Source organism: Sciurus vulgaris, assembly GCF_902686455.1.
Source record: "Sciurus vulgaris genome assembly, chromosome: 5".
Classification (NCBI taxonomy): Eukaryota; Metazoa; Chordata; class Mammalia; order Rodentia; family Sciuridae; genus Sciurus; species Sciurus vulgaris.
This window is the reverse complement of record NC_136465.1, coordinates 53771684-53786095: the sequence shown is the minus strand read 5'-3', so window position 1 is coordinate 53786095 and position 14412 is coordinate 53771684. Positions and strand designations below refer to the sequence as shown.

General features: G+C 33.3%; 1 protein-coding gene across 1 annotated transcript in view; it reads left to right on the top strand.

Annotated features, from left to right (window-relative positions):
* The window catches only part of LOC306662459 (disintegrin and metalloproteinase domain-containing protein 18-like), a gene marked incomplete at both ends in the record, with an annotated part of 161443 nt that overhangs the window by 127278 nt on the left and 19753 nt on the right, over positions 1 to 14412 (top strand). Inside the window, one exon of the mRNA XM_079142167.1 lies at positions 9133 to 9247. Coding sequence (XP_078998293.1) covers positions 9133 to 9247 — 115 coding nt within the window. The remainder of the gene's footprint in view (positions 1 to 9132; positions 9248 to 14412) is intronic.

The following is a 14412-nucleotide window of genomic DNA, read 5'->3' as shown; positions in this document are numbered from 1 at the left end:
CAAAAAACAGAACAAGTAGGAATTGGCTATGTGATTATAAAGGACAAAAAGTCCACAGTCTGCCATTTTCAAACTGAGAACAAGAAAAACCTATAGTGCAAAGTAACCTGGTAAAGCAACCTGAATCTAAAAGCCCCAAAACAAGGAGCTTCAATTCTCTTATATCCAAGGGAAAGGGCTCCAGAAAAAGAATTCACATTTTTTCTATCATTCTCATCTTTTGCTCTGTTTAGATGCTCAACCAATTGGATAATGCATACCTACAATGGTGAGGATGGATCTTATTTACTCAGTCTCCTGTGTAAGGGTGTCACATATGTCAGGAGGTCACTATTTTACAATTAGTCTGCTATTTCTTATTAATATCAGAATTGAATTGAATTTTTAGGTCACCCTATTGATTTCTTCTAAAAAGTTGAGAACTGCTTTGATTGAGGGGAAAAAACTCGACACATTTGGAGTACAGAAGTATTCTGTAAGCATAAAAGTAAACAAAATATTTCCATGTGCAGCTGATTATGCAGAGATAGAGGCAAATCGTTATTCCCACTTGGCATACTGTTGTCACTGTTATTCTCGCTCAGCTTTAAAATCATATTTTCCAAATTGCTTCCAAGCTTGAAAACAACTCTCAAATTGCATTTTCTTTAGACATTATTTCCCTCACATATCTTAAATATGTATCATAGCATGTGAGTTAATTCATTCTTTTCTATTGGTATACCATTTCAATTTACCAACCATGAATGTTTTAGTAACAGAAATGTCACTGCATCCCAAAAGCTGTCTATGCTCTATCACCAATGACAAGGTCTTCAAAGAAACTGGACTCAACTCAAAAAGACCAGCTCAATATCATTTTCTCAGATTACTCATGCTCACAATTATTACAGGGTGTGTTTCCTGGATAGCAGTTGAAGAGATGGAGATAATCCTGCAGGATGAAAGAGAGTGCACTTGAAGACAAATATCTGTGAAAAGAAAGGCAAACCAGTAGATTTGGGCATGGTGTGAGATAATTTGAGCTGCAAAGCAGTTTCTAGTGAAAACTTCATCCAGCCATTTGGGAAGTCCTAAAGATGAAATGACCCAAGTTGGGGTGAGAGATTCAAGTTTTTAAAACCTCACATTAGTTGTGCATCAGATGTGGACTTCCCTGAAGGGAAATGTAAACTTGAAATTGGTAGTTTTCTTCATTTGAAGAAATTCCCAAAGGAGACTGAGATATATAGGCTAGCAAGAGGCCTAGAGCTCTGATAACAAACATCATACCAGGCTGATGGTTTATTTTGATCTTTGTTTTACAGTATGAGGATTAATATTAGATGAATGACTTTTAGATTTTCCTTTTATAAAATAAGCATTTAAAACTATAAATTTCCCTTGCTTTAGTTGCATTTCCAAATTTTAACTGTTTTTTTTATCATCACCTTTCAATTTTATATTTTTATTTTATTTTGTTTCTTTGAAGAGTGGATTATTTAGAAGGGTATTTATTGTCAAGATGTTCAGATCTTTCTAAATAACTGCTATTGACTCCATTGTGGTCAGGGAATATCTTGTCTTTATTTCTATTAAATGTTTTATCACTTGCTTTGAGGCACACTATGTGGTCTATGAATATATTGTGTATATTTGAAAAGATGAATATGCCATTTACCTGTGAAAATAGTTTGTACTCTGTAGACATTGGATTAGTGATCTATAAATAGCAACTGTGTCTGTAATTGGTAATTATTTTTGAGATTCTCTAGGTCTCTACTGTCTCAAAAATTGTCTAGTTGTCAATCATTGAGAGACAGGTTTCAAAATACACTTCCATGATTTGGAACTGAATATTTCTCTTCTATCCCACATATGGTTTTCATTATGCCAAGAACAAAAATTATTCAGGGATCATCTAGAAACTTGGGCTGAATTTACAGAGAGAGTTTGGGTTCCTCTGTTCTCAATTTTGATGACTTTCATCAGATTTTAGCTGTCCCACCCTGCCTCTTGAGTGTTGCTGCCCTCAGAGTAAAGCAGCTGCCAAGCCAGGGACAATGTTATGCCAGGAGGATCACATGACCCCAGGTGTTTGAGGTCAGCCTGAGCAACATAGAGAGATCCAGTCTGGAAAAAAAAAAAATTCAAAAGAGAAAACTGCTGCAGCACACAGTCCTTCCTATACAGATAACGTCCACCTCCAACTTTCCACTGCTTTGCATGTGTTTGTTCTCTTTGTAGGTACCTCCATTTTCTTGTCATTATTGTTAACGATTCTGTTAATGTTATTTTTACAAAATTTACACTTTATAATTACTAAAAAATAGAAATACACTCTTCCTTATGAGAAGTAAATTTCCTTGTCTTTTGTTACTTCACTTTTATTGACCCACCTTTAGTTTGAATCTAAATTAATTCAGTGTTTTATAATTTTCTTCTTATTTCATTTATTTCTGATGTGACAATATCATAAATAGTAGTTCCCACAACTATTTTGGAGATGACTATTTTTTTTCTATAAATCTATCAGTTTTTCCAGTTTTAGCCTGTATATTTTTGAAGTCACATAGTCAAGTAAATAGGAATTTAGAAATTTTACATTTTATAAGTGAATAAACCTCAACATTTAGAAATTATTGTTTCCTCAATTATTTTGCTTTACTTCTCATTTTCCATTTACATATTTGACAAATATTTGCACAATATATTTTTTCAGTCTTTTTTCCTCCTTTGTGTTTTAGATTTGTCCAAGAATCGTAACATTTTGTGAGCCAGGCGTGGTAGCACATGCCTGTAATCCTGGAGGCTCAGGAGGCTGGGGCAGGAGGATCCCTGAGTTCAAGGCCAGCCTCAGAAATTTAGTGGGCCCTTAAGCAACTTAGTGAGATTCTGTGTCTAAATAAAATATAGAAAAAGGGCTGGGGATGTGGTTCAGTGGTTAAGCACCCGTGGGTTCAATTCCTAATACCAAAAAAAAAAATCTAACATGTATAGGCTTTCCTTTTATATCAACCTTATTTTAAATTGTCAAATCATAATTATATATTTATTGGGTATAATGTTATATTCAATATATGTACATAATGTAGAATAATTAAATCAACCTAATTAAAATATCTATTACCTCATTTATTTTGTAGTGAGATCATTAAGACTTTTTTAAAAATTTATTGTTGCCTTCTTGTATGGTATTTTTTATTGTCAGAATTTTTCTCTGTTAGTTTAAAGGTAAGAAAATACTTTCATGGATTGCCATGGATTTTTGCAGTTTTGTCTTAAAAATGTTTTATTATTTTGTACTTTACCATTCTCCATGACAATGCAAATTTCTTAGAACATAGCAACTTCATTTAAATCTTTTAAAAAATATTAAGTATATATAAATTATTTTTGGGGGGGTACATAATTGTTTCATATTACTAGCATCCATCAAGTACCCTTCAATCTTTCTTCCAGTCAAGAGTTTCCTGGAAATGTAGCCACTATCTTGATTTTGAATTTTATAGAAAATTAATTTAAAAAATGGTTGTCTTTTCTCTGACATGAAAAATTTTGTATTATTTTAAGATTTTATCCATATTATTGCACGTAAATTTTTGGCTCAGTCTTATTTCTTAGTATCTTTGTATCCTGTGCGTATATCACCTTCTACCATACTAATGTTGGTGGGCATTTGGGCAGCTTCCAGTTGTATATTATGCTATTTTTATTATTATTAAAACCAGTCACAATACACCAAGATTGTTATTCTTATCTTTTGGTGAACATATACTATTTCTATTTGGCACAAATGTTAGTTTGCTCAGGCTGTCAAAACAAGATACTACATATGGGTAGATAAAAAACAGGTATTTATTTTTTCTTATAGTTCTGGAATCTGGAAGTCCAGAATCAAGGTGTCAACAAGGTTGGTTTAATTCTGTAATCTCTTTCCTTGGCTTGAAAATGGCTGCTTCTTTCATGCCTTCACATAATCTTTCTTCTGTGTGAACACCTTCTAGTGGCTCTGTGTATGTTCAGATGTCCCATTTTTATAAGGACACAAGAAACACTACCTTAAGGCCCACCCTGAAAGCCTCAGGTTAACTTAACCACCATTTTTAAAGAACTTATTTCCCGCAGTAGTCACATTCTGAGATAGTGAAGGTTAGGATTTCAGTATATGAATTTGGCAAAGGTGAGTGGATTATATATTACCCATTAAAGAACAAAGAATGAGATCATTGTGTCAGCACAGACACATGTGCTACTCTGAAATATATATTTGGTCTTTTTCTCTGATTCCGAACACATGGATTTAAATTTCTCTGTTTCCTTGCATATGGCTCCTAAAATCTTGGAATCTCTGGAATGATGAGTCTTTTATATGCTAATGAGATATCTGGTAGCTCAGGGCCCCTAGCTTCAGGTTAGAGACTGCTCACTGGAAAGACAAAGACATGATTAGAGTATGGGGACTTTCAACCCCACTCCTCAGCCTCTGGGAAGGCCAGAGATGTAATCAGTCATGCCTGTATGATAAAACCAATAAAACAAAACAAACAACAACAACAACAACAAAAATAAAAATAAAAAAACAAAAAACTCAAAGGACTGGGTTTAGAGAGAGCATGCACCTGCAGAGAAAATGGCATATCCCAAGTCCATGTGGACAGAATCTCCTGTGTTCAGTGTGAATCCAGGGATTACCCTACACATCTGCTCATGTGGCTGTTCATTTACATCCTTTAAAATACCCTTTGAAGTAAATGGGTTAACTATAAGTGAAATGTTTACATGACTTCTATGAGTCATTCTAGTAAATTAATTGATCCTGGGAAGAGATTGTGGGAAATCCAATTTATAGCCAGTTGGCCAGAAGTTCCAGAAACCCAGATTTGTGCCTGGCATATGAAATGAGGGACTGTCTTATGGGCATAAGCCTTCAACCTGTGGCATGTGACATTGTCTCCAAATAATGAGACACAATGTGAGAATTAAAATGAATTAGAAGACACAGGGTTGTCCACTGGAGAATATGCTCTAGAATTTGTTGGTGTTGGGGGAAATATGCCCACATATCAGCAGTCATGGAAGATTTCTATGTTGACTGTTTTGCAAGAGTATAGCAGGTGAAACCAAATTTATCTTTCCCTATATCTTCAGAGGATATATCAGATTTAATAAATGATATTGGAACATTTTAAAATTATTTTAATATGTTTATACTCTTAATTATCTGTATCTCTTTCATTTTGTCTATTATGGTATTACAAATTCGAGGTTGAATTTTCACTTCTTGGATAAATAATTATTTGCACACTTTTCATAGTTCTTGAATGTAGGGACTCACAAATGTTCATTTGATTGCTCCAGGTGGAATTGGATTTCTTTTGAAATTCTCCAAGGTTTTATTTGTTTTGTACATTTTTCATATTTTCTTGAGCCTATTAACACAGTTACTTTAAAGTCATTTTTTGCTATTTCTTTTTTTTGATCATCTTAAATTGTTAATTTTTATTTTTTTAAAATTTTGTCCCCTTACATGCCTAGTAAATTTTTGCACCTTTTATTTATTTACTTTTTTTATTTTTACAGACTACATTTTGATTCATTGTACACAAATGGGATACATCATTTCATTTCTATGGTTATACACGATGTAGATTTATACCATTTGTGTAATCAAACATGTGCATAGGGTAATGATGTCTGTTTCATTCCACCATTTTCATATCCCCCTCCCTGATGATATATAATGCCTAGGAATTTTAATTAAAATTTTAAATTATTGATTAAATGATGGTGATGGTATTTTTCACAACAGAAGCTTCATACTTCCCTTTTGCAGAAATGTTGTGGGCCTGATTACTAAAATCCACAGTGGATTTAGCTTTATCACTGAAAGCTCATTGTTTTTGTTTGTTTTTTTTTTTTTTATAATCTAAGATTAGATTTACAAAATTTGAAAAAAATTGCACATAAAAGTTTTCTATTAATGCAGTATTTAATATATTCCCAAATATTTTGTAATTTATCTTTCTTCATATAATTTTATGCAGAAAATTTAATAAATTAATGTTTTTTAATCCTTTTCCATTTAACTAATTGGCGTATTACAAACATCAAGCTGTAGCAGGATGTGAAAAATTTGGAAATGGCTACTATAAAGTGATTTTGGAAGCATTCATCATATCTTTGTGATCTTGTCAATCTTTAAAGGATCTAGACATTTCATTCTAAAACTTTTGATCAGAATTAATGAATTATGACCTTTCTTTCTATAGGACTTAGATAATTGACTGTAGTTTTCATTTTCCCCTATCAGTTACAGATCCATTTAGGTTAAAATTCTAACATGAGTTGCTTTTTTGTATTTTATTTAAAAATCAATTTATTTTCTCTATATTTCAATATGTGTCAGATTTACCTTTATTTTTTTCACTTTTTTTTTTTTTTCCTTTTCTTTTTTGCGGTGCTGGGGATTGAACCCAGGGCCTTGTGCTTGTGAGGCAAGCACTCTACCAACTGAGCTATCTCCCTAGCCCCCACATGTTTATATCTTATTTTTATTATCTTGGTTTTCGAGTTGTTCATTCTTGATACCTATTTATTTGCCAATGTATGTATTGGTCTATTTCTTCAGTTTCACTTTCTAATCCATTTTTAATATCTTTGTCTTTTATTAATTAATAGGCTTGTTCCATTCATCATAGACTATTTACTTCTTAAATTTCCTCTTTATACATTTCCTTTCATTTTTGCTAAATTGTTTTTATTTTTTAATATTGCAATTTTTATTATCTTATTATTTTGGTAGTGGGGATTGAACTCAAGAGAACTTTGCCTCTAAACTACCTCATCCATCTTTTAAATTTTTATTTTGAGTCAAGAGCACACTCTGTTGCTGAGTGTTTCCCTAAATTGCTGAAGCTGGCTTTGAAATCGCAATCCTCTTACCTCAGCCTCCAAGTCTCTAGGATTACAGGCTTGTGCCACCACACCCAGCTGATAAAATAACTTTTAAATTATTTTTCTTAACATGTCTCATCCTGTACAAAGGAAATTATGTAATGTAATTGTTGAACCCAAGTTATCTTGCAATTTTAACATTTGTTTTATTTATTCCCCTATGCCAAACTTCAGTAAAACTATTTCTCCCTGTATACATAATTAAGTCAACTGTTTTTTATACTTTAGACAGACCCTCTGCCTTTTACCTCTAAATTCTGTGTTTTGTGTGACTATTTTGAAATTTGAGGTCTCTGATATTATAAGTGTTTCTATGCATTCTATTAATTTTGTCTCTTAGAAATTGTTAACATTTGAATTTATATTTAAATTTGCTATTTTATGTCAGATGTTCTTTCATTTATATTATTGTGTCATGGGAGGGGAAGATGCTGCAATACCATTTTGATAATAATGTAGAGGGAAAATATATGTAGAGGATACACATTTTAGAGTTCTTATGTGTTAAAAATACAAAAATACGCCCTTCCAAATATATGATCCCTTTTGCTGCCTAAAGGATTTAAATTTCAGTTTTCTCCCCAAACTATGAAACCCAATTACATTGTCCTGTGGCTTTCTGTTCTGTCAGAAAGGAACTAAATGCTATTTTTATTCTCTTTACACTGTTCAGAATGTTATAAGATGACTTTCTTTATTTTGTTTTTCTTTCTTTTCATTATTAATATTTTTGAAATTAGATATATAGCCAACAAATGTTTTAGATGTTCTGGATTTGTTTGTTTTTCCTATTGGAAAGTTAGTCAGCTCACATGGTCTGTTATGGTCATGTTATTCTTCACTGCAGAAAAAAAATGTACAATACTATTTACCTTTCTTTTATTCTGGCTGATCATCTTTTTACATTAGTAAAAATAAAATGATATCCTTTGCTGTTTTATGTTGATTAAATAAATAAAATTAATTCACAAAGGGACAACAATTGTAGAATAAACTTAAAATAATGCACAAGTGATATTCTAATCCTAATTTCTAAACTATATGTTAAAAGACTTATTGCTAGTACAGTAAACAGTTAACAGTAGGGGTATGGCTATATAAAATGGGAGACTACTTCATGGAATTTGCTACTCTAATTCAATTTTTTAACTGAAAATATTTTGATGAGTAGGAAAAGGAGATTAAAAATTTAATGAACTTTAAAAGGTTTAATAGAATAAGGGTAAACACACAGAGTAATTCGATAGGAATACTCAAACTACTGAATATTTTGAATCTAATTTTTTAAATGGGCAAATTCTATATATTTATACAGGTATGAAAATATATTTATGACATTATTTTGGCAAAAACACAAATGTGTGTTTGTGGCTGTAAGTTTGTGTGTTTATAAGTGCATGTTTTATATATGTATGTGTATATATATATATATATAATATAAACTTTTTTTTAGTGTGCAGTGGGGTTCAGTGGATAAAGACACTTTTAAATTCATATACTTTCAATTAGATCTTACAGTATATGGGCTTAATTTTAAATTGAAAACTATGCTAATAAAATATTAAAGCACCAATAATATAGAAAAACTGCCAAATGTAAACTTCTAGCAATGCAAATTTATCATAATGTATATATATATTGCTCATTTTTAATATTTTCTCTTGTATCTGTTTTGTTTAAGAAGATATTCACTTAAAAATAAAATGAAAATTATTGCTCAATAGTATAGAATGTTGAAGGGTCTAGGATAACACATTACAGTATCCAAGCCAATTGATAGTTATTTTACCAAAATGAATACAGCAATTATAAAGTACATAAGTAGAAAATATCTAAATGGTGACAGCTAATGTTTCCAAAACAAGTAAACAACACTTGAGAAAAACTTTAAATTCACCTGTGTGAATTTGAAGGTTGTAAGTTTATTGAGTTTCATTTTTGAAAAGATGGTGGAGGAATACAAAGTGCTTATTAAAATAGTTGATGTATAGAGACTAAAAATACACTTTCATGTAAGTTATGATTTTGCCATTTGAATACTAATGTCAAAAATTTCACTATTTTTTCCAACCATTTCTTATATAGTCACAAAAATCTTATGAAAATTCATTATTCTTTGTAATTCAGACATTTATACCAGATATAAAGACTAATATAATTGTGATTACACATTTTTTTTTTTTTTTCCTGTTTCAGATATGTAATAATTTTGGTCATTGTCACTGCTTTCCTGGTCATAGGCCTCCAGATTGTGCATTTCAGATTGGTTCACCAGGGGGCAGTATTGATGATGGAAATGTTCTAAAATCTGGTGAGTTAAAAATTCAACTTATAAAGTATAATAGAAAGTTTTTTTTTTCATAAGGTACTAAAGAAATATACTTCTACATCAAGTCTTTCATGATGTCCTGAGAAATTCAAAGAGTTACCACGTATGGTGATTTTACTTAAATTAATGTTACACAAATTTTTAATAAGGTTTTCTGAGACATTCAAGATTTATTAATTTATTTAAATAAACTAAAATAAGATAGTACTCAAATTTCATTTGCTATTTTTAAATCATGTAGAATAATGAAAACTACACGTGTGATTTGCATTTAATATTATTAAAAACAACTGTAGGATAAAGTGTGTATTTTGAATGAAATTTGGAAAAAACATATGGCAAAATATAAATGTATATTTTTGTTATGAAATAATAGTAAATCAATCACATTTGGAGTAGGAGTGTATATTTATATTTCCCCCATTCCTGCATATGAATACAATATCCTAAGTTATTTGTTGCTTCAACCATTCATTCATGCATTCCCTCCACAAACATGTTTTGGATATTTGGAGAGGCAAATTAAGATTCATATTTCATAAAGAAGTGATATAGGTGTTTGATAATGTCAGACTAGGTGAAAATATATTACTTGAAAAGCAAGGACTTTAATTATAAAGGCCTGACGCAGTCAAGGAGAGGGAAGACAAGTAAGTTGCTACATAATATCAGGTATTTGTAAGTAACAATGAGTAAAGAAAAATTATCAGTTACATGTTGATACATGGAGAAACCTGTTTGAGGATTAAATCCAAATTTTCATCAAAAATCAGAAGAAAGCTGGGGAAAATTGATGCATACCTGTAATCTCAGCCACTTCAGAGGCTAAGGCAGGAGGATTGCAAGTTCCAAGCCAGTCTTAGCAATTTAATGAGGCCCTAAGCAAATTATTGGGACTTTTCCTCAAAGTACAAAAAAAAAAAAAAAAAAAAAAAAAAATTAGAAAGGGCCTGGGGATGGAACTCAATGGTAAAGTACCTCTGGGTTCAATCCCAAATATCCCAAAATAAATAATAAAAATAATAACAACAATAATAATAATAAATAAAAATAAGATAAATCAAAGGATGGACAGAGAATGAATATAATCCAATTTACTCTGAGGTTAGTAATCTATAGTTGATAGTTAAGTAATCAAAGTAATTCATGGAATGGTAAAAGTATGCACAATAAGATGAGGTGTAACTTCAGGAAGCAACAAGAGTTTAGAAACAAAATCTCTAAGAAGATTGATACTCCTTGAAACAGAAAGAATGAAAAGGAGTAACAAAACAGATGTCTACTTCTGGCCATGGCAAAGTAGTAACAGAAAAGTACCAGAAATGTTTGCCAATAAGTGATAGCGTGGGACTACAATCCTTGAGAAAAGGGAAACGTGAAATCAGCAGCGCATCGGTGAGACATTGTCTACCATTCTTGTGCATATACATTGGAGGAGTCAGATGAAGAGAAGAAAGAAAATGCACAGAAAAAAAAAAAAAATTTTTTTTAAACAATGGCCCCAAACTTCCTCCAACCATTACTCTTTTCTTGAAATCAGCCAGCAGCTGACTGTAAGTGTATAATGAACCATGTCATCACAGAGGAGGGTTTGGATTTTCCCTAACTTTCTCTTGCTCCTGCAGCACCCTGGCAGTGTGTGCTTCAAACCTAGTATTGGCTTGGCCTCCTTATGGATGAAAGTCCTTTCAGGTTTGTATTCATGAAAGCTACTTCTGAGAACAAAGAGTGTGAGGTCTATGACTTACTTCCTTAGGCTCTTCCTAACTCCCTTGCCTCAATTCTCTCAATGTAGTAGTTCAACTAGGAAGAAGCAATGTGTAAAAAACCATTAACTTTGTTTTCCTCAAAGATCAAAAAAAAAAAAAAAAAAAAAAAAAAATTTGAACCCTAAATAAAGAAGGCAGAATAAGATCTCCAGTTTCCTTGTTTTTCAAGATAAGTTTTCAACAACAACAAATTCACAGGACTTGACTCATTTATAGGAACAAAATTAATTAACAAAAACCATCCTTAAGGAATCCCCAAGAAGCAGAGGATATCTGTTTCTTGGTGAGGCAGTTTTTGCTACTTATCGATCCCCTGCTGTTTACCCCATTTGTCTACTGTGATCACCTGCAGTCTGCCAGCGTATGGATGCCTTTTTTGAGTGCAGATTGCTCACTGTCAGGCATCTATCATCCGCCATTTGCCTGCCTCTTGCCTGTCCATCGCTTGTCTTTCACCTCTCCATCACCCACTGCCAAGGTTCACCTCCTGATCATCCGACAACAGACAGCAAACTGACCACAGACAACCAGTGGAGCACCAGCTGCCTGCGGCTGCCTGGAAGTTCACTGTCACAGTACCTGCAGGTTTGGTTACATGTGGCTGCCGCCATTTTGAGACAACAGCCAGGCCCCATAGGACCCCTGGCCAGACTGACTGAGCCTTGTCTCCAGGATCCCTCAGCCCGACCGATCACTCCCTGCCTTCGGGGCCCTCACATCGACTGACTGCTCCCTGCCGCCAGGAACCCCAAACCGACTGGCTGCACCCAACACCAGGACCCCCAGACTGACTGATTGCACCCCGCTTCCAGAATCCTGAAACCAGACTGACCACACCCCACCTCCAGGACCTCCAGCCAACCACGCCCACACCTTGAGCTGCAGCTTCCCATTTGCCAACACATTTGGAAGCCAGAGGGGCCATCTTGGATAATGCTGGAAGCTATATCTTCCATCTTTAGGTGGGGCAAATCCCATCCTGAGATGCCTGCTGAAGACTGGAAGCTCATTGTCAGGTACCTCTCATACATCACGCTACTGAAGACTGGGAGGTTTGAATACTATATGACTGTTATAGTGTAGATTTTCTTTTTTTTTCCTTATTGAAAAATTTTAAGTTTTTACTTCTTTACTTTTCTTGCTCTCTTTTCCTTTTGTTTATCTGTTCCCTCACAGTCTCTTTTTCCCTTTTCACATGCTAACAATCAACTTCTTTTGATTACACTCTCACTCTATTATCTGGAACTTCTATATATTCTCTTCTTATCCCATTAACAACTACATCCTACACACCCCCAGCATCCTCATTGTACTCCATTAGAAATTGCAGACCTTATTGCAAATATATTTGCTTTACTGAAGATAATAATTGAACTCATTCTGTTTATTATGACAATATTGTTATTGTCCTCATAGGGGCTATTTGGTCTAAGGTTGCATACTGTCTGAACTGGGCACTGTTAATATTGATCTCCCCCTTAAAGAAAAGGTTTTGGAAACCTATAGGGTCACTATAAGCCTATGGGGGGAAACTGCAAAACCCCAGATCTACACCGCTAGAGGGGAAGATACATGAAGAACATGAAAAAACAAGGGAAGAAAATGATCCAAACAAATCTAGATTCTATATTAATAGAATCCAGTGACAGTATGGTAGAAGAAATGTCAAAAAGGACTTCAGATTATACATGATTAAGATGATTCGTGAGGCTAAGAATGAGATAAGAGAGCAAATGCAGGCAATGAATGATCACTTCAATAAGCAGTTGAAAGAGCAGCTGCAGGAAGCAAGAGATCATTTCAGAAATCCTTGAAATGAAGGAAACAATAAACCAAATAAAAAACTCAATGGAAAGCATCGCCAACAGATTAGACCATTTGGAAGACAGAACCTCAGACAATGAAGACAAAATATTTAATCTTGAAAATAAGGTTGACCAAACAGAGAAGGCAGTAAGAAATCATGAACAGAATCTCCAAGAACTATGGGACATCATGAAAAGACCAAATTTAAGAATGATTGGGATTGAGGAAGGCACAGAGATACAAACCAAAGGAATGAACAACCTATTCAATGAAATAATATCAGAAAATTTCCCACCTCTGAAGAATGAAATGGAAAATCAGGTATAAGAGGCTTATAGGACTCCAAATACACAACTACAACAGACCCACACCAAGGCACATTATAATGAAAATGCCTAACATACAAAATAAAGATAGGATTTTGAAGGCTGAGAGAGAAATGCATCATATTACATATAGGGGGAAACCAATATAGATATCAGCAGATTTCTCAGCCCAGATCCTAAAAAATAGAAGGGCGTGGAACGACATATTTCAAACTCTGAAAGAACATGGTTGCCAAGCAACAATCCTATACCATCAAAACTAATCTTCAGATTTGAAGATGAAATAAAATCCTTCCATGATAAACAAAAGTTAAAAGAAATTACAAATAGAAAGCCTGTGCTACAGAATATTGTCAACAAAATATTCTATGAGGAGAAAATGAAAAACAATAATGTAGGTCAGCAAAGGGAGAAATTACTTTAAAGAAAAATCCATTCAAAGGAGAAATTAAGCCAAGTTAAAAACCAAAAATAAGCCCAAATAACTGGGAATACAAATCATATATCAATAATAACCCTGAATGTTAATGTCCTAAACTCATCAGTCAGAAGACATAGACTGGCAGAATGGATTAAAAAGAAAGACCCAATGATATTCTGCTTTCAAGAGACTCATCTCATAGAAAAGGACATCCACAGACTAAAGGTGAAAGGATGGAAAAAACCTACCATGCACATGGACTCATTAAAAAAGTGGGGATTTCCATCCTTATTTCAGATAAAGTGGACTTCAAGCCATAGCCATAGTTAGTCAGAAGGGATAAAGAAGGACATTTCATAGTGCTTAAGGGAACCATAAATCAGGAAGACATAACGATCGTAAATATTTATGCCCCAAACAATGGTGCATCCATGTACATCACACAAATCCTTCTCAATTCCAGGAATCAAATAGACCACAACACAATAATACTAGGTGACTTTAACACACTGCTGGCACCACTGGATAGATCTTCCAAACAAAAATTGAACAAAGAAACCATAGATCTCAATAACATAATCGAAAATTTAGACTTAACAGACATATATAGAATATACCATCCAACAAAGAGCGAAAACACTTTCTTCCCAGCAGCACATGGATCCTTCTCTAAAATAGACCATATGTTATGCCACAAAGCTACTCGTAGCAAATAAAAAAAGATAGAGATACTACCTTATATTCTATCAGATCATAATGGAATGAAATTAGAAATCAATTACAAAATAAAAAACAGAAATTACTCCAACACCTGGAGACTAACTA